The sequence below is a fragment of the Thalassophryne amazonica genome, chromosome 3, assembly GCF_902500255.1.
Source record: "Thalassophryne amazonica chromosome 3, fThaAma1.1, whole genome shotgun sequence".
NCBI classification, from domain to species: domain Eukaryota; kingdom Metazoa; phylum Chordata; class Actinopteri; order Batrachoidiformes; family Batrachoididae; genus Thalassophryne; species Thalassophryne amazonica.
In genome coordinates this window covers 10,997,690-11,018,866 of record NC_047105.1, presented here as the reverse complement: position 1 = coordinate 11,018,866, position 21,177 = coordinate 10,997,690, and the positions used below count along the sequence as shown (strand labels likewise).

At 40.7% G+C, this 21,177-nt stretch overlaps 1 protein-coding gene across 1 annotated transcript in view; it reads left to right on the top strand.

Annotated features, from left to right (window-relative positions):
• The window catches only part of LOC117507707 (protein-arginine deiminase type-2-like), a 28,608-nt gene extending 13,636 nt beyond the window's left edge, over window positions 1-14,972 (top strand). The window contains 11 exon segments of the mRNA XM_034167525.1: window positions 2,178-2,330; window positions 5,151-5,344; window positions 7,270-7,336; window positions 7,339-7,372; window positions 7,728-7,839; window positions 8,143-8,247; window positions 8,383-8,534; window positions 12,651-12,798; window positions 12,998-13,091; window positions 13,322-13,416; window positions 14,718-14,972. Of these exon segments, the coding sequence (XP_034023416.1) occupies window positions 2,178-2,330; window positions 5,151-5,344; window positions 7,270-7,336; window positions 7,339-7,372; window positions 7,728-7,839; window positions 8,143-8,247; window positions 8,383-8,534; window positions 12,651-12,798; window positions 12,998-13,091; window positions 13,322-13,416; window positions 14,718-14,972 (1,409 nt within the window).
• The last annotated feature ends 6,205 nt before the right edge of the window (window positions 14,973-21,177 follow it).

The following is a 21,177-nucleotide window of genomic DNA, read 5'->3' as shown; positions in this document are numbered from 1 at the left end:
GGTATTAAAGGCACTGCGCTGCAGTGGTTTGAATCATATTTATCTAATAGATTACAATTTGTTCATGTAAATGGGGAATCTTCTTCACAGACTAAGGTTAATTATGGAGTTCCACAAGGTTCTGTGCTAGGACCAATTTTATTCACTTTATACACGTTTCCCTTAGGCAGTATTATTAGACAGCATTGCTTAAATTTTCATTGTTACGCAGATGATACTCAGCTTTATCTATCCATGATGCTAAACTGCAGTATTGTCTTACAGACATAAAGACATGGATGACCTCTAATTTCCTGCTTTTAAACTCAGATAAAACTGAAGTTATTGTACTTGGCCCCACAAATCTTAGAAACATGGTGTCTAACCAGATCCTTACTCTGGATGGCATTACCCTGACCTCTAGTAATACTCAGACAGCCAGCAGTTCAATGAGAACATGCGGCTAAACATGTCACTCCCGGTCCGATTGGGGAGGGGCCCAGAGAAAACTACAGAGTCCGACATTGTTTTTGCAAAGTTACACACCGATTCAATGTTAATTTTAGTGACATCCGATTGGCGTAACCGGGTGTCATTACTGCCAACGTGAATACAATCTTACCAAATTTATGCTTAGCCTTAGCCAGCAGTTTCAAATTTCCTTCAATGTCGCCTGCTCTGGCCCCCGGAAGACAACTGACTATGGTTGCTGGTGTCGGTAACTTCAGATTTCTCAAAACAGAGTCGCCAATAACCAGAGTTTGATCCTCTGTGGGTGTGTCGCCGAGTGGGGAAAAACGGTTAGAAATGTGAACGGGTTGGCGGTGTACACGGGGCTTCTGTTTAGGGCTACGCTTCCTCCTCACAGTCACCCAGTCGGCCTGCTTTCCTGGCTGCTCGGATCTGCTGGAAGGGAACTAACGGCGGCTAAGCTACCTTGGTCCGCACCGACTACAGGAGCCTGGCTAGCTGTAGAATTTTCCACGGTGCGGAGCCGAGTCTCCAATTCGCCCAGCCTGGCCTCCAAAGCTATGAATAAGCTACACTTATTACAAGTACCATTATTGCTAAAGGAGGCCGAGGAATAACTAAACATTTCACACCCAGAGCAGAAACGTGCAGGAGAGACAGGAGAAGCCGCCATGCTAAATCGGCTAAGCTAGCGGATTCCTAAAAACACACAAAGTGAATAATGTTTAAATAATTTAGAGGTGATTCAGCAGAGGGAGTGCTTTAGTTAAGGCACGTGAAGATTACACTGTGAAACAAATCGTTATCTAGTTAACTAGATCAGTCTAACTGCGCAGATTAAACAGCTAACAGATACAGCAAAACACCGCTGTGCTCCGGAACAGGAAGTGATACAATACCGCAGTGAGAGCCAACCACCAATATTGGCAAAACAAGACAACAACAACGTCCAACCAACCAGAAGACTGCCCCTCCATGAGCCTGGTTCTGCTGGAGGTTTCTTCCTGTTAAAAGGGAGTTTTTCCTTCCCACTGTTGCCAAGTGCTTGCTCACAGGGGGTCGTTTTGACCATTGGGGTTTTTCCGTAATTATTGTATGGCCTTGCCTTACAATATAAAGCGCCTTGGGGCAACTGTTTGTTGTGATTTGGCGCTATATAAATAACATTGATTTGATTTGATAACACTTAACTAAACTGAACTACAAAAACATTAAAACAATAACAATAATACTGTTAAACTAACATGAACCACAGTAACATTTAAAACCCAAAACCTGAACTCCCACAGTGCATTGCAGCACATTGTCCATTGTTCACTGTTGTTAGCTAATATTGCTAATGTCTCCAAAAATATTAGTCCTTTCAACTTTCCATTTTTACAGCGTTCATCCTTGACCCAAAATACATAAGCATACCAAACAGCAAATGTCAGCTCTCCCCAGTTTCTCCATCATTGAAGACATACACATGCACGTATACATGCACACTGATGCCACTTGGCTATTATAATATAGATTATTATTATTATTAGTAGTAGTATTTGTTCTTGATTACTTGTTCATATTAATCTTTTTTTTTCAGTTCAATATTCACCATATCTTGTCTCATGTTTGCATTTTGTGTCTGGGCTTTTTTGGAATTGAAATTCTTGTAATAATGTATGGATAAGATGTACTGCTGACATTGAATAACAGACTGTAGTGTCAATGACTGTGCTGATCCTCAGATCTGAAGGACATGTCTGAGATGGTGCTGCGGACGAAGGGCCCTGACAACCTTCCAGCGGGTTATAAGCTCAACATGCATATCAGTCAAAGCGATGGAGAGAACATCAGAGTCTACGCAAACCATTCCTCTAAACTGCAACAACTCACTCCAGGTGAGTAATGTTATCTTTACAAGAGAAAAGGAAAGGAGGCCCAACAGAAGTTATTTGATGCAGCTGTAGGCCAACTGGTTAAAGAAACATTTTACTGGAACATCATTTAAAATATATGGGCCCTGACCCCTGTTCTGAGACAGTTACATAGTTAAACAATTAAGGAATCAATTCAGTTAATTAGTTCAAAAAACTTTGGCAGTGCACTAAATTTAATCCTATCAATATTAGATGCAAGATACATACATTGACTGATTGATACATTAGTGTTAATTTTGTCACTTGTTTTTAATTAAGCTAGGGTAGGTAACTCTGTTCAGCAACACTTTTTGTTATATTGGGTGAAATGGTCCATTTGTCCTAACAGTCATCAATACATTATGTATTCAGAAAAAGGAAAGAAAAAAAATCAGACGTCTGTAGCAGCTGTAGGATCGATAAAATGCCGACCAATATAAGCCCCACGGCCCGCCCTCAAAAAACCAATCAGATGCCTTCGTGTCTAGTTCTTCCTGATTGCGTCACTAGGTTCAACGCCCCCCTCTGTCCCTCCCTCCTTCGCGTGTGCACACTCATCTCGTTTCACCGAAGAAGCTCACTTTGGTACAATGGCAGAGGGAATACAGCCAAAACTACCACTTCCACCGGATTGTGCCATGTCAGATTAATCATTTTCTCTGCAAATTGGCCGTTGAAAACGGCTGTAAACACTTCCTGAATCAGAGGAACGCTCCAGCTTCAGCCATTTGTGCTCGTGCACGCCTAACAAGCTGCAGAAAGCATTTTGAACTGTCTAAAAGGTAATTATTTGTCATGTTTACATTGCCATGGCTTGATAAAACAGTTGTGTGTTCTTTCCTTCTTGTGTTCAGCTGTTAAATATGTTTAGAACAGATTTAACTTCTTGTTATAATGTTCAGACGAGCTGCGCTCTGATGCGATCCGCTGACGTCACCACTCGCTCTGTTCACTTCTTTACTCCACTTGACGAGCTGAAATGTTCAAAAAAATCTTTCACACATAAATGTCATGCTATGTGGCGCGATCTAATCGCCAACACGATGTGCATGCAAAACATTTTAGTCTCGTCTTTTTCGCCAACAATGAATGCTAATATCGTCTTTGTCAGTGTTTTAGAATATTGACACCATCACGTTATTGTCTTTTCTTCGTCATGAAATAATGGTCATTGATGAATACGAGGGCTGTCAATAAAGTTACGGTCCTTTTTATTTTTTTCAAAAACTATATGAATTTCATTCATATGTTTTTACGTCAGACATGCTTGAACCCTCGTGCGCATGCGTGAGTTTTTCCACGCCTGTCGGTGACGTCATTCACCTGTGAGCACTCCTTGTGGGAGGAGTCGTCCAGCCCCTCGTCGGAATTCCTTTGTCTGAGAAGTTGCTGAGAGACTGGCGCGTTGTTTGATCAAAATTTTAACAGCTGATGAGAGATTTTGAAGTGATTCTGTCGCTTTAAGGACTTCCCACGGTGCGAGACGTCGCTCAGCGCTCTCAGGCGGCGTCATCAGCCTGTTCAAGGTGAAAACCTCCACATTTCAGGCTCTATTGATCCAGGACGTCGTGAAAGAACAGAGAAGTTTCAGAAGAAGTCGGTTTCAGCATTTTATCCGGATATTCCACTGTTAAAGGAGATTTTTTTAATGAAAGACGTGCGGACGGGTCCGCGCGTCGGCTCGCAGCCGCCGCGACGCTCCGCCACAGGAAAAACACCTCTGCTGGAAGCCTTAAGGACAAGTTGGGACATGTCCTGCTGTTAAACAATTTCTCATATACTCACTCCACTGAAAGCCATCAAAAGCCTCCTGGATTTTACAAATGGTTATCAACACGGAGGTGTTTTTCCTGTGCCGCCGCACCGCGTCGGCTGCGTCCCGACGCGCGGACCCGTCCGCACGTCTTTCATTAAAACAATCTCCTTTAACAGTGGAATATCCGGATAAAATGCTGAAACCGACTTCTTCTGAAACTTCTCTGTTCTCTCACGACGTCCTGGATCAATAGAGCCTGAAATGTGGAGGTTTTCAGCTTGAAACAGGCTGACGACGGCGGCTGAGAACGCTGAGCGACGTCTCGCACCGTGGGAAGTCCTTAAAGCGACAGAATCACCTCAAAATCTCTCATCAGCCGTTAAAATTTTCACTGAAAACCAGCTTAATTTTTCGAACCGTGTCCACTTCGATGTGTCTCACAGGTTTAGAAAAAATTTTGATCAAACAACGCGCCAGTCTCTCAGCAACTTCTCAGACAAAGGAATTCCGACGAGGGGCTGGACGACTCCTCCCACAAGGAGTGCTCACAGGCGAATGACGTCACCGACAGGCGTGGAAAAACTCACGCATGCGCACGAGGGTTCAAGCATGTCTGACGTAAAAACAAATGAATGAAATCCATATAGTTTTTGAAAAAAATAAAAAGGACCGTTACTTTATTGACAGCCCTCGTATATTTCGTCTTGTTTCGTCTGATAAAATTAACACTATGATACATACATACACATGAGGGGAGGATGACGGCAAAATTACTGATGTTGTAACACTTAATACTCAGGAACCATATTACATATAGCCTTTTGCAACTCCACATCTGAAATTTGTACTGTGTGTAGTGGGTTGGAAACTTTGCAGGGCACTATATATTGCCTGATTAATGTTAGATGCAAGATACATACACTGATTTCATTCCCAAAACATTGTGTAAAACCAAAACCAAAAGCGGGTCTGCTGTACATCCCTTGAGGTTTTGTAAATGCTTTTTAAATAAACTCCTTGCACTTTGTATGTCATTCTTACTTCAGCGCAGAAACTCTACTTCAAATACTTTGTGAAGGAATACCCGCTGGTGCTGAGCAGTGACATTCTGTCCCATGAGGTGCCGTACCCTGGAGGAGATTCAGAGATTAAATTCTTCGTGGAGGGGATCAAGTTTTCCGACAAAGACTTCGATGGACTCATCAGCATCAATTTCAGTCTTCTGGAGCCCATCTGTGTGGTAAACCATCTGTGGAGATTTTTAAATCTAAATCGAAGACATCTTTTTTCCCTGTTTTATCACTAGTGTTTTATGTTATTGCGTGTCTTCTTTTATTCTTTTTAAATCATTTTTTTTTAATATTTTAATTTATTTTGTGTTGCTTTTTTAAGTTGTGTTGTGTGAAGCGCCTTGAGGCGACCCCGTCATAAATTGGCACTATATAATTATTAAATTTGAATTTAAACCATGCAATATGACATCTGCAAATTTATATTTTGTGTACATCTTTGAATCAGTCTGTTTAGCTTTGTGTTTTTAAGCACATTTATATGTACAGGAAGTTTACAACAAAATGGTGATTAGGTAGAAATTTTAAGGGATCATGTAGCATAAAATCATGTTTTTAATGTAAAGTAAGTCTCTTCGGCTGCTCCCTTGTTTGCACTCGGGGTCGCCACAGCAAATCCAAGGTGGATCTGCACGTTGAATTGGCACAGGTTTTACGCCGGATGCCCTTCCTGACGCAACTCCACATTACATGGAGAAATGTGGCAGGGGTGGGATTTGAACCCGGAACCTTCTGCACTGAAACCAAGTGCATTAACCATACTGTGTCTTTAACACATATAGCAGGTAAAATAAGTATTTGACACATCACCATTTTTCTCAGTGAATATATTTCTAAAGGTGCTATTGACATGAAACTTTCACCAGATGTTAGTAACAACCCAATTAATACACATATACAAAGAAATCAAACCATAGATGTTCATAAATTAAGTTATGTGTAATAATGTGAAATGACACAGGAAAAAGTATTGTACTGAATTCAGTGCCATTTGACCTCCAAACATCGTGTTCAGTTTTTGTTTCATCTGACCAAACTATATTCTTCCAGTATTTTCACAGGCTTGTATAAATGTTGTGCAGCAAACTTTACACAAGCTTCAATATGCTCTTTCCTCAGCAATGGAGTGTTGCGTTGTGAGCGTGCATACAGGTCATGGTGGCTGAGTGCATCACATATTGTTTTCTCTGAAACAATTGTTCAGTTACTCTCCAGTACTTGGCTCTTGGACAACTCTTCTGATAATTCTTTTCACTCTTATGTCAATAATTTTGCACAGAGCACCTGGTTGTGGCTGGTTAATGGTGAAATTATATTCTTTCCATTTCTGGATTATTACCCCAGCAGTGCTCACTGGAGCATTCAAAAGTTTAGAAATCCTTCTATTACCAATGCCATCAGCATGTTTTGCAACAAGAAGACTGTGAAGATCTTGAGAGACCGCTTTGCTTTTACCCATCATGTGATGTTTCTTGAGTGACACTGTGGTAATGAGACACATTTTATAGGCCATCAGTTAGGACTGAGCTAGCTGATATTAATTTGCCCTGACAAGGGGCAGGACTGATGTATAATTACTCAGATTACAGCTGGTGTCATGGCTTCCAAGCCTTTTTTCACTTCCCTTTCTTCAGATGTTTAATACTTTTTTCCTGTGTCACTCCATATATTAAGTAATAATGTGGAGTGACACAAGAGTGACACATTAAGTTAGGAGTTCCTAACTTAATTTATGGACATCTAATGTTTTGATTTCTTTGTGTAGATTACATGGGTTGTTACTGACATCTGGTGAAAATGTTATGTCAATAGTGCCTGTGGAAATATGTATCTTTACTGATAAAAATGGTAATGTGTTCAATACTTATTTTACCTGCTATATATACACATCACACTTTGTGCTAGAATTCTACATTTTCTCACATTGACAGAGCAGTTTCATAGTGTAGTAGTGATGACAAGGGACTCTGGGCCAGACAGTCAGGCTTGGGTGTTTGTGACCACTTTTTTTTAAATGTAGTTTTCCATTAAAACATCTGGCTAGTAACCGGCAGTTACACCCATTCATTGAGCAATATTTGTAATATTTTCACAGGGTTTCCCGGACACACCCATTTTCACGGACAAAGTTGCTTTTAAAGTGGCACCCTGGATCATGACCCCCACACCCTTAACCCCGAAGAAGTGTTTGTCTGCAGGTAAGACAAAAATTTAGTGGTGCTAAATTGCAACTTAAACAACACTAATTTCATTCAGCTGTAACACTGAAGCACAGATTTCTTAGATGCTCCATTAGGATAATTAATGGCACACAAAGACATTTTATCTCAGGTATTTGTAATACAATGCTCAGACATACACGGTTGTGTCCACAAAAGCTAATGGTCACTGCTAGCAGGACCTAGTGTGCCTTTATTGAAAGAATGGTGCAAACTCAGAACATGACACCATGTTACAAGTTATACCGATGCACAAGTCCAACGTGTGCAGTTTGTACTCGGTCAAAGGTTTAATGAATTTCAAATATTTTTCTGCCTTTGGCTAATTTTGCAGTGTAAGTGATAACCCAGGCTTTGTGGAAGCACTGACTGCCCTCGCGGAGCGCAGTAAGTGCAAGCTGAAGGTCTGTCCAGAGATCATCAACAGAGGAGATCGCTGGATACAGGTAAGATCCTGTCTACTTAGTGTTTTTTATCAAAGCATGAAACCTAGTTTGTAAAGAATGGAGTCATTGTCTGTAAAGCTTAACAACATCCCCTATTTCCATTATTAATATGTTCCCTGTGGTTAGTGTGGCAAGCATAAGATTAATTCAGTTTACAAATTAGCAAATCAGTTAATTATGCCACAAAAATTCTGGAAGTATCTCTAAAAAGCCAATACATATACTCTGAAAGCAAGAAGAAAAATTTAAGCATCAGGGATAATATAAATATTGAGCATATGATTGACTGTTATTCAAATTTAGGATGAGATGGAGCTCGGATACATTGATTCACCTCATCAACAATTTCCTGTTGTACTGGATTCGCCTCGAGACCGAGGACTTAAGGACTTCCCATTTTTGCTACTGGTGAGAGAGACTCGTTTATTTTTACTTTAAACATTTGGAGATTTAAAAGGCTTGTAACATTTTTAAAGTAACACATCTTTATTACGCATATCATGATTTTGTGTCCTAAAGTCTGAACCTATTTAATGTCTTCAGGGCCCTGACTTTGGCTATGTGACAAGAGTTCCAAAAAAAGAGGGAGTAAACAGTCTGGACTCATTTGGTAATCTGGAGGTCAGTCCTCCTGTCACTGTGGGAGGAAAACACTACCCACTGGGCAGAATCATCATTGGAGTGGCCTTTCCAACGTGAGTATATCCAGAGAATTGTCACTAAATGATCAGTTGTGCAAATGTCCCTAAATGGACCATCCGTTGTTCTGCTGCAATAATTTCCAAAAATGTCAGCTCCAAAAATGGGATACTTCAGTATAATACTTGTATGTGAGTTATCATTCATCAGTATTGCTTCTAACGTCAATCATGAACCAGGTGTAGTTGAATGCAGATTCTGTCAAATAGTGCCAACAGCATTATCAAAGGGACAGAAAGAATACCTACCTCATGGTTGCAATCTATGTCATAATAATGACTGGCAGAAGTACTCGGTAACCTGGAAGTACTAAACTCTATATAGAAGCTTCATTTGTGCCCATCTGAGCCCAGCTGTCTTCACTTTCTATAGTGGAACAATAGACAGTGTACTAACAAGTAGTATCTCTCTGTGGCATGAAAGTAGCAGCCTTGGAAACAGGAAGGCACTGGGGAGGGTCATGAGGGCAGCAGAGAAGATAATTAGGGCCAGACTGCCAACCATTGGTGAACTGGCTGAACAGCGCTGCTTGTCCAGGGCAAGAAGGATAATCAGGGACACTTCACATCCCTTTAACAATCTGTTTTCCCTCCTGCCCTCAGGTAGATGGTAGCGTAGCCTGAGCTGTAAAACACGCAGATTCAGGGACACCTTTTTACCCAACCGCCAAAAGACAGTTAAATACAAATCAAGAGAAAGTACTGTGCAATATACAATGTAGGGATATAGATACACCGTAGCACCTGGTAGCAACTTACCCTTGTAGCATCTTTGTATGTGCAATATCCCGTGTCCTTTATTGATTTTTTTTTTAAGTTGTGTATACACAGATACAGCGACAGCTGTCGATAGTTTGTTTTAAACCTACAGTAGTGTTCAGAATAATAGTAGTGCTATGTGACTAAAAAGATTAATCCAGGTTTTGAGTATATTTCTTATTGTTACATGCGAAACAGGGTACCAGTAGATTCAGTAGATTCTCACAAATCCAACAAGACCAAGCATTCATGATATGCACACTCTTAAGGCTATGAAATTGTGCTATTAGTAAAAAAAAAAAGTAGAAAAGGGGGTGTTCACAAAATTAGTAGTGTGGCATTCAGTCAGTGAGTTCGTAAATTTTGTGGAACAAACAGGTGTGAATCAGGTGTCCTCTATTTAAGGATGAAGCCAGCACCTATTGAACATGCTTTTCTCTTTGAAAGCCTGAGGAAAATGGGACGTTCAAGACATTGTTCAGAAGAACAGCGTAGTTTGATTAAAAAGTTGATTGGCGAGGGGAAAACTTATAAAAATTGCAAAAAATTATAGGCTGTTCATCTACAATGATCTCCAAAATGGACCAAAAAAAAACCTGAGATGCGTGGAAGAAAACGGAAAACAACCATCAAAATGGATAGAAGAATAACCAGAATGGCAAAGGCTCACCCATTGATCAGCTCCAGGATGATCAAAGACAGTCTGGAGTTACCTGTAAGTCCTGTGACAGTTAGAAGACGCCTGTGTGAAGCTAATTTATTTGCAAGAATCCCCCCAAAGTCCCTCTGTTAAATAAAAGACGTGTGCAGAAGAGGTTACAATTTGCCAAAGAACATATCAACTGGCCTAAAGAGAAATGGAGGAATATTTTGTGGACTGATGATAGTAAAATTGTTCTTTTTGGATCCAAGGACTGCAGACAGTTTGTGAGACGACCCCCAAACTCTGAATTCAAGCCACAGTTCACAGTGAAGACAGTGAAGCATGGTGTTGCAAGCATCATGATATGGGCATGTTTCTCCTACTATGGTGTTGGGCCTATATATCCCACACCAGGTATCATGGATCAGTTTGGATATGTCAAAATGTTGCCTTATGCTGAAGAGGACATGCCCTTGAAATTGGGGGTTTCAACAAGACAATGACCCCAAGCACACCAGTAAACGAGCAAAATCTTGGTCCAAACCAACAAAATTAATGTTTTGGAGTGGCCTGCCCAATCCCCGGACATAAATCCAATTGAGAACTTGTGGGGTGACATCAAAAAGCTGTTTCTGAAGCAAAACCAAGAAATGTGAATGAATTGTGGAATGTTGTTAAAGAATCTTGGAGTGGAATAACAGCTGAAAGGTGCCACAAGTTGATTGACTCCATGCCTCGCAGATGTGAAGAAATCATGAAAAACTGTGGTTATACAACTAAATACTAGTTTAGTGATTCACAGGATTGCTAAAAAAGCAGTTTGAACATAATAGTTTTGAGTTTGTAGCATCAACAGCAGATGCTACTATTATTGTGAACACGCCCTTTTCTACTTTTTTTTTCTAATAGCCCAATTTCATAGCCTTAAGAGTGTGCATATCATGAATGCTTGGTCTTGTTGGATTTGTGAGACTCTATTGAATCTACTGGTACCTTGTTTCCCATGTAACAATAAGAAATACGAGGTCTGTGAGAAAGAATCCGCCCTTTTTATTTTATTGCAAAAAATATATGGATTTGATTCATATGTTTTTACGTCAGCCAAGCTTGAACCTTCGTGCGCATGCGTGAGTTTTTTCCAAGCCTGTCGGTTGCATCATTCGCCTGTGGGCAGGCTTTGAGTGAGCACTGGTCCACCCCTCTCGTCGTTGTTTCATTGCGAGGAAATGGCGGAATGATTGGGCTTTTTTCCATCAGAATTTTTTCAGAAACTCCGTTTCGGAGTGTTAAAGGACAAGTTGGGACATGTCCAGCTCTCCATAATTTCGCTTATACTCACTCGACTGGTAAGCACTGAAAGCCAAGATAGACATGTCCCAACTTGTCATCTGGCACTCCGAAACGGAGGCATTCCTTTATCTCGCTTCATCAGCGAATCGGGTCGTGACGCGCGAAGCCTCGCGCGGCTTTCCTGACAAAATCTCTTGTTAAAAGTGAAATCTTCCGGAAAATGGCTGATGTCCAGCTCTCTTGATAACCAGAGAAATTGCACACAACGGTCCCGGCTCCACACAGCCATCCGTTTGAAATGATGTGGTGGTTTCTGTCTCTCGATGGCGGCTCGGAGCGCGGCGCGCCGTGCGCCATTGTGGGCAGTCCTTAAAGCTGTTAGCAACACTCCTTATTCTCTGTGAAGCCTGTAAAATTTTCACCGAAAGCCAGATACATTTTTCGAATGGTTTCCAGCTGCCTGTCTCTAACAGTTTCTGAAAAATTTCTGATGGAAAAAAAAGCCCAAATCATTCCGCCATTTCCTCGAAATGAAACAACGACGAGAGGGGTGGAGCAGTGCTCACTCAAAGCCTGCCCACAGGCAAATGACGCAACCGACAGGCGTGGAAAAACTCACGCATGCGCACGAAGGTTCAGCTTGACTGACGTAAAAACATATGAATCAAATCCATATATTTTTTGCATAAATAAAAAGGTCAGATTCTTTTCTGACAGACCTCGTATACTCAAAACCTGGATTAATCTTTTTAGTCACATAGCACTACTATTATTCTGAACACTACTGTATTTATTACCATCACAAACCCTGGACTGTTATTCTGTGCTTTAGTATGTATTTTATCTATTCAAGAAGTGCATCGATATTTCAGCATCTGTGATGTTTTTTACTAAATGACAATAAAAACGAGTCTATTTCTAAACCGAGCAGAAATACCACAGTACTGTGGAATTATGTCCCCCAAACTTTCATAGACTCTTGTCATTCCCTGCATTTAGCCTCATTATCTCATGTCAGTGATGGTACAATTGCATTTAATGACACCAGCTAGTATCTCATGTCATTTCTGTTTGACAACTGATGGTATTATTTGTACATGGAACATCTGCTCTAACATATAAACAATGAATAGTGAAACCCTGTGCAACTAGTAATAAACTGTGTTTTTTTGGGGGGGGGGGGGGTCTGCACCCAGAAAACAGCACATTTGTCTGGGACATATTCCCAGTATTTTAGTAGGTGGTGGTGGTTTATATCTAACAATAAATAACATTTATAAAATAATAAATCAAAAAAATATTATCGAGCAAGAAAACAATTTATGCATTTTCCATTTTATTTCCATGTGGTGAAAAACAGTCACCATTATTTATTTCTTGTTGCAATACAAAATTTAATGGTACTTGTGTTTTTTTTCAAGGGCCAGTAAAGGACGGCACATGGCCCAAGTGGTTCAAGACTTCCTGTGGGCACAGAAAGTTCAGGCTCCAATTGCCTTATTTTCCGACTGGCTCACTGTTGGCCATGTGGACGAGTTCATGACCTTCGTTCCTGCGCCTGACAGAAAGGTCAATATCTTCTCAAAAACCAAAACCAGTCAATGCACTAATCTGAATTGGAAACTGTGATAATACAGAAAACCTTGGCTGTTGCTAAATGCTATTGAAATACTGTATTTAATGAAATTTTTTTTAATGGTATATGGTGGGATTAAACAAACTCTCAAGATCTGAGAGTGTTGTGTTGATTTCATCTCTTGTATTTCAGGGATTCCGGCTGCTGCTGGCAAGCCCGGATGAAGGGTACAAACTATTTAGAAAACTACAAAAAGAAGGTCACGGAAAAGCCAAACTGTTTGAGGGTAAGTCTGGCTTTAATTTGTAAAAACTTCAAATGATGCAAATTTGACATCAACAAGACTTAACAGTTGAAGCTGCAACAGTTGCTAAAAGTGCTAATTTAACCTTTATTTAACCCGGTTAGTCCCATTGAGATAGAGATCTCTTTAACAAGGGAGACCTGGACAATTGTAAAGTTTCCAATTCACCTAACCTGCATGTCTTTAAACATAAAACAATGTTTCCCCAAAAGGTCTGGGAAAAGATGAAGACGGAAATCCACGAGAGATTTCAGTGGATGAGTTATTGGGTGATGTAAATCTCCAAGCTGAAAATATGTATGCACAGGTAAGTGGGACTAAATTAAAGGCACTAGTTTCTCAATAAAACCATTTTATTGCTTGGTCTTGTTATTGGTGTTAGGAGAGGTTCAATATGAAGGTACTGTAAATGGATAAAATCTCTCACATTTTGACATATTTGCATTGGCGTTGAACTGAACTGATTTTAAAAGAATTGCTTGATTACTCCTCCAAGAGACAGAACAGTGAACAGAACCTTGAAAATTGAACCAGTTCTTGCCTATCAGGATACGAATCCTCTGTAAAAATTAAATAACTACATATGAAAAATTGTGGGCTCCAGGCTGTTCACAAACAAGCCAAACAGGGGCGATAACACAACCTCCTCCAACTTCACTGGTGGAGGTAAATATAATACAAAATATCGATCAAAAGGGCTTTTCAATGTTAAAAAGAATCAAATATCTCTTAAATCCTCAATACGGTCAGATGTGGATCTAACTTTGTCAGTCGATAAAGGATAGCATCCTGCTTAACACTCTCAAATATGAAAGAAATTTGATCTTTGTTGATAGAGTTATGAATTTTTGAAAATTCATAAAATGTTAAAGATATGGATTCTTCCAATTTTCCAAGATTTTCCTACCTTTGCCCTACTGAAAAAAAAAAAAAAACAGTTCTTGGATATCAGGATATGAATCCTCAAGTAAAAAAAATCATAATGATATGAAAAACTGTGGGCTCCAGGATGTTCATAAACAAACAGACAGGGGTGAAAACATAACCTCCTCAAACTTCGTAATAAGTGCTCTTTGGATTTGTGTTAGCTGAAGATGGAGGACTGGGTGTAAAAATAACCCAGATTACAGTTTGCATGGAACAAATGGAAGAAGGAGTGTTGCGTGACTAACAAATAAAGATGAGGATAAAATTTAAGGATTATAAGAGTGGTAAGACAAATGTGATACATGCAGTGAAGGGAGTGCAGGTGAAGAAGTAGGTGTCTAATTTTCCCCCAAACACCCCAGAGTTGAGTGCAAGTTCACCAGAATGTACACCGAGTTCAGTCAGAGTGTACGCAAAGTTAGGCCGAGTTACCCTGAACTATCCAAAAGTGAGTGTGTGTTATATCGTTAATTGGGAGTTTGACCAAGGTCTTGAAAGTTCTGAACAAGTTCAAAACTGACCTTTCCCGACTGACATGTACTTTGCAGTATGCAGCGTTCTCGACAAGATACGAGAAGTTACGAGAGTTACGTTAAATGTGGCTCCAGACTCAGCCATATGTGAGGGGCGATTAAAGAAGTAGATATCATGATGCTGACATCACTGTTTGCTCATCACCAGAGCTGCATCGACTGGAACAGGGATGTTCTGAAGTGTGAGCTGGGCCTGGATGAATATGACATCATCGACTTGCCAATTCTCTTCAAACTGTATGAGAAGAGCAGCAAAGCAGTGGCCTACTACCCAGACATGGTGAGTTTACGATACGATAGACTTTACTGTCCTCAAGGGGAAATTTATCTTGGACTTCAAGTGCTCTGCAGACATTTATGTCTCAATAGATTCACAATGCCTACGGAAAATTCAACATCATAGTACACGTTACCCATAATCTAATATACAATTAAGTCAGCATATAGAAAATTTTTTTTAAATAAAATTAAAATACACACCTTACTTGTACATATCTACACATACACACAAATGTATATATGTATATATATCCATGCACATACCAAACATACACCCAGATACATTTTGCCAATACACACCTACATATACTTATTCAGTCACATGTCCATGCTAACCCATACATCATACACATAATGTACACTCACAAAAATATAAATGCAACACTTTTGGTTTTGCTCCCATTTTGTATGAGATGAACTCAAAGATCTAAAACTTTTTCCACATACACAATATCACCATTTCCCTCAAATATTTTCACAAACCAGTCTAAATCTGTGATAGTGAGCACTTCTCCTTTGCTGAGATAATCCATCCCACCTCACAGGTGTGCCATATCAAGATGCTGATTAGACACCATGATTAGTGCACAGGTGTGCCTTAGACTGCCCACAATAAAAGGCCACTCTGAAAGGTGCAGTTTTATCACACAGCACAATGCCACAGATGTCGCAAGATTTGAGGGAGCGTGCAATTGGCATGCTGACAGCAGGAATGTCAACCAGAGCTGTTGCTCGTGTATTGAATGTTCATTTCTCTACCATAAGCCGTCTCCAAAGGCGTTTCAGAGAATTTGGCAGTACATCCAACCAGCCTCACAACCGCAGACCACGTGTAACCACACCAGCCCAGGACCTCCACATCCAGCATGTTCACCTCCAAGATCGTCTGAGACCAGCCACTCGGACAGCTGCTGAAACAATCGGTTTGCATAACCAAAGAATTTCTGCACAAACTGGGCAAATGCTCACATTCGCTGGCGTTTGGCACGTTGGAGAGGTGTTCTCTTCACGATGAATCCGGTTCACACTGTTCAGGGCAGATGGCAGACAGCGTGTGTGGCGTCGTGTGGGTGAGCGGTTTTCTGATGTCAATGTTGTGGATCGAGTGGCCCATGGTGGCGGTGGGGTTATGGTATGGGCAGGCGTCTGTTATGGACGAAGAACACAGGTGCATTTTATTGATGGCATTTTGAATGCACAGAGATACCGTGACGAGATCCTGAGGCCCATTGTTGTGCCATACATCCAAGAACATCACCTCATGTTGCAGCAGGATAATGCACGCCCCATGTTGCAAGGATCTGTACACAATTCTTGGAAGCTGAAAATGTCCCAGTTCTTGCATGGCCGGCATACTCACCGGACATGTCACCCATTGAGCATGTTTGGGATGCTCTGGACCGGCGTATACGACAGCGTGTACCAGTTCCTGCCAATATCCAGCAGCACTTCGCACAGCCATTGAAGAGGAGTGGACCAACATTCCACAGGCCACAATTGACAACCTGATCAACTCTATGCGAAGGAGATGTGTTGCACTGCATGAGGCAAATGGTGGTCACACCAGATACTGACTGGTATCCCCCCCAATAAAACAAAACTGCACCTTTCAGAGTGGCCTTTTATTGTGGGCAGTCTAAGGCACACCTCTGCACTAATCATGGTGTCTAATCAGCATCTTGATATGGCACACCTGTGAGGTGGGATGGATTATCTAAAACTCTGGTTATTGGCGACTCTGTTTTGAGAAATGTGAAGTTAGCGACACCAGCAACCATAGTCAATTGTTTTCCGGGGGCCAGAGCAGGCGACATTGAAGGAAATTTGAAACTGCTAGCTAAGGCTAAGCGTAAATTTGGTAAGATTGTAATTCACGTCGGCAGTAATGACACCCGGTTACGCCAATCGGAGGTCACTAAAATTAACATTGAATCAGTGTGTAACTTTGCAAAACAATGTCGGACTCTGTAGTTTTCTCTGGGCCCCTCCCCAATCGGACCGGGAGTGACATGTTTAGCCGCATGTTCTCCTTGAATTGCTGGCTGTCTGAGTGGTGTCCAAAAAATGAGGTGGGCTTCATAGATAATTGGCAAAGCTTCTGGGGAAAACCTGGTCTTGTTAGGAGAGACGGCATCCATCCCACTTTGGATGGAGCAGCTCTCATTTCTAGATATCTGGCTAATTTTCTTAAATCCTCCAAACCGTGACTATCCAGGGTTGGGACCAGGAAGCAGAGTTGTAGTCTTACACACCTCTCGCAGCTTCTCTCCCCCTGCCATCCCCTCATTACCCCATCCCCGTAGAGACGGTGCCTGCTCCCAGACCACCAATAACCAGCAAAATCTATTTAAGCATAAAATTCAAAAGAAAAAATAATATAGCACCTTCAACTGCACCACAGACTAAAACAGTTAAATGTGGTCTATTAACATTAGGTCTCTCTCTTCTAAGTCCCTGTTAGTAATATAATATTGATCAACATATTGATTTATTCTGCCTTACAGAAACCTGGTTACAGCAGGATGAATATGTTAGTTTAAATGAGTCAACACCCCCGAGTCACACTAACTGCCAGAATGCTCGTAGCACAGGCCAAGTGGGAGGATTAGCCAATCTTCCATTCCAGCTTATTAATTAATCAAAAACCCAGACAGAGCTTTAATTCATTTGAAAGCTTGACTCTTAGTCTTGTCCATCCAAATTGGAAGTCCCAAAAACCAGTTTTATTTGTTATTATCTATCGTCCACCTGGTCGTTACTGTGAGTTTCTCTGTGAATTTTCAGACCTTTTGTCTGACTTAGTGCTTAGCTCAGATAAGATAATTATAGTGGGCGATTTTAACATCCACACAGATGCTGAGAATGAAGCCTCAACACTGCATTTAATCTATTATTAGACTCAGTTGGCTTTGCTCAAAATGTAATGAGTCCACCCACCACTTTAATCATATGTTAGATCTTGTTCTGACTTATGGTATGGAAATTGAAGACTTAACAGTATTCCCTGAAAACTCCCTTCTGTCTGATCATTTCTTAATAACATTTACATTTACTCTGATGGACTACCCCAGTGGGGAATAAGTTTCATTACACTAGAAGTCTTTCAGAAAGCGCTGTAACTAGGTTTAGGATATGATTCCTTCTTTAGTTCTCTAATGCCATATACCAACACAGTGCAGAGTAGCTACCTAAACTCTGTAAGTGAGATAGAGTATCTCGTCAATAGTTTTACATCCTCATTGAAGACAACTTTGGATGCTGTAGCTCCTCTGAAAAAGAGAGCTTTAAATTAGAAGTGCCTGACTCCGTGGTATAACTCACAAACTCGCAGCTTAAAGCAGATAACCCGTAAGTTGGAGAGGAAATGGCGTCTCACTAATTTAGAAGATCTTCACTTAGCCTGGAAAAAGAGTCTGTTGCTCTATAAAAAAAACCTCCGTAAAGCTAGGACATCTTACTACTCATCACTAATTGAAGAAATAAGAACAACCCCAGGTTTGTTTTCAGCACTGTAGCCAGGCTGACAAAGAGTCAGAGCTCTATTGAGCCGAGTATTCCTTTAACTTTAACTAGTAATGACTTCATGACTTTCTTTGCTAATAAAATTTTAACTATTAGAGAAAAAATTACTCATAACCATCCCAAAGACGTATCGTTATCTTTGGCTGCTTTCAGTGATGCCGGTATTTGGTTAGACTCTTTCTCTCCGATTGTTCTGTCTGAGTTATTTTCCTTAGTTCACTAGAAGGAGAGAGCATATCTCACCCATATTGGCCTCTCTTCACTGGCTTCCTGTTAATTCTAGAATAGAATTTAAAATTCTTATTCTTACTTATAAGGTTTTGAATAATCAGGTCCCATCTTATCTTAGGGACCTCGTAGTACCATATCACCCCAATAGAGCGCTTCGCTCTCAGACTGCAGGCTTACTTGTAGTTCCTAGGGTTTGTAAGAGTAGAATGGGAGGCAGAGCCTTTAGCTTTCAGGCTCCTCTCCTCTGGAACCAGCTCCCAATTTGCAGAGGTGTCAAGTAACGAAGTACAAATACTTCGTTACTGTACTTAAGTACACTTTTTAGGTATCTATACTTTACTCCATTACTTATTTTTCTGCCTACTTCTGACTTCTACTCATTACATTTTCACACAAGTATCTGTACTTTCTATTCCTTACATTTTTAAAACAAACAGCCTCGTTACTCTTGGCTTCAGTTTAATGTTTATATATATATATATATATATATATATATATATATATATATATATATATATATATATATATATATATATACACGTCATGTGCGCCTGTAATCAACTTTTCTGCAGCGCGGCTTTGCTTTGAACCGTGAACCAAGCAGTGGTTCGCAGATTGAAGCAATGCTTCGACCATTGCTTCGTTTATTCTTTCTTTCTTTCGCTTAATTTCCCCCGCTAAAACCCTAAAGAGCATACTTCTGTGAGTATTATTTACCTTTTCTATGTTAAATCGACCTGTTATGGTCTTCTGAAACAGTTGATAGATGTATTTTATAACTTAAAAACGGGAGCGACGCTAACGCGTTAGCATGTCTATGGCATTTTCAATGTTAAAAGTTAGCATTTAGCAATTGCAGCTCTCATCACGTTCGGGTGCATTTGTTTTCAAATTGTAATATTTCTTAAATTTATTTTTGTTTATATATTAATACTAATTATTATTATATACAATTCTAGAGAAAGAGGCAAAAAGAACCTGAATAGAAACACAACAGAAAATATAAAAGCAACTAACAATGAACATACATAAATTGTTGTGAAAGTGTAGTGACACGGACCCACAACAGGGGGCGCAAATGAACGGTCAATAGATGAGCCAAAAAGTAACAATTTAATGTTGTGAAGGTGCACAACGAATACACAGACAATCTCAGAATATGATTACAGTCAATCCACAAAGGTGACGTGTGGGCAGGCTCGAGGATAGAAGACGTCTGTCCTGAGAAGAGCCGGAACCACACGATTTCCGCCGCCACCGAACCTGGTGAATACTGGAGCCGCCAAGTCCCGAATTCCCAGGTGATCACCGTCCCCGACTGTCGGATCTGGTACTGCTGGCGAAGAGCAAAGACAGTCAAGTGTGGGTGTGTGTACACCCCGTAACAACAACGGTGGGAATGCCACCTCCACACACACACTCGTGCAGCGTCTGTTTAACCACTTATCTGACAGACGTAGGACGAAACAGTCGCGACCCACGCCGGTCCTCTGGTTGACAGCTGCAAAACAATACCTCCTGAAATCACAGAATACTGGCAGAGAAGATTACCTCCAAAGAAGTACGATATCTCGGCGATGAGGTGGAGATGACGTCTGGGTTTTATGGAGTGAGATGATGAAGAATGAGTGACAGCTGTCAGGAATTAATGAGTGACAGCTGTCACTCCCGGCTGTGTCCGTGGCGGCAGCGCCCTCTCGTGCCTGAAGCCCGCACTTCAGGCAGGGCGCCCTCTGGTGGTGGGCCAGCAGTACCTCCTCTTCTGGCGGCCCACCCAACATAAATAAATACATATACATAAATGTTTCCTGTGAACACCTAGTGACTCTTACTCCTCCATTTCATCCCTGTCTTATTTAAGTTTAATGACCGTTTGTTTCAGTCAAACCATATTTTCAGTTTAATTTCTTCAGTGATTTCCTCCAGAACTATCTGCCAAACTAGAAAACTGCTGCATCCTAGTAAGAGCAGAATACTACTGGAATTAATTTGAATAAGGAAAGTTGTGTTTTTTTTTTTTTTTTTTCCTTCACTAAATGGATGCTGCACTCACTGCAGTTTATTGTCTGGAATAGTCCCAGATTGCATTTCAGAGCTTCTAGAATTGAAACATTTTCGTGCAGGTGGTGTTGGGGGGTAATTTGGGGTTTTGGGTCTTGGGCCACATGTAGAACGAATCAGTTTTTAAATTAAGCTTTCAATTCATATAGTGGCATCTACCTTTTTTTTTTTTTTTTAAAGGTTACTTTATACTTTTATACTTTAAGTAGGTTTTGGAGCACATACTTTTTCACTTTTACTTGAGTAAAGAGGTCAAGTTGATACTTCAACTTTTACCAGAGTGTTTTTAAACTGCAGTATCTATACTTCTACTTAAGTAACAAATGTGTACTTTTGACACCACTGCCAATTTGGATCAGGGAGACCGACACCCTCTACTTTTAAGATTAGGCTTAAAACTTTCCTTTTTGCTAAAGCTTATAGTTAGGGCTGGATCAGGTGACCCTGAACCATCCCTTAGTTATACTGCTATAGACTTAGACTGCTGGGGGTTACCATGATGCACTGAGTGTTTC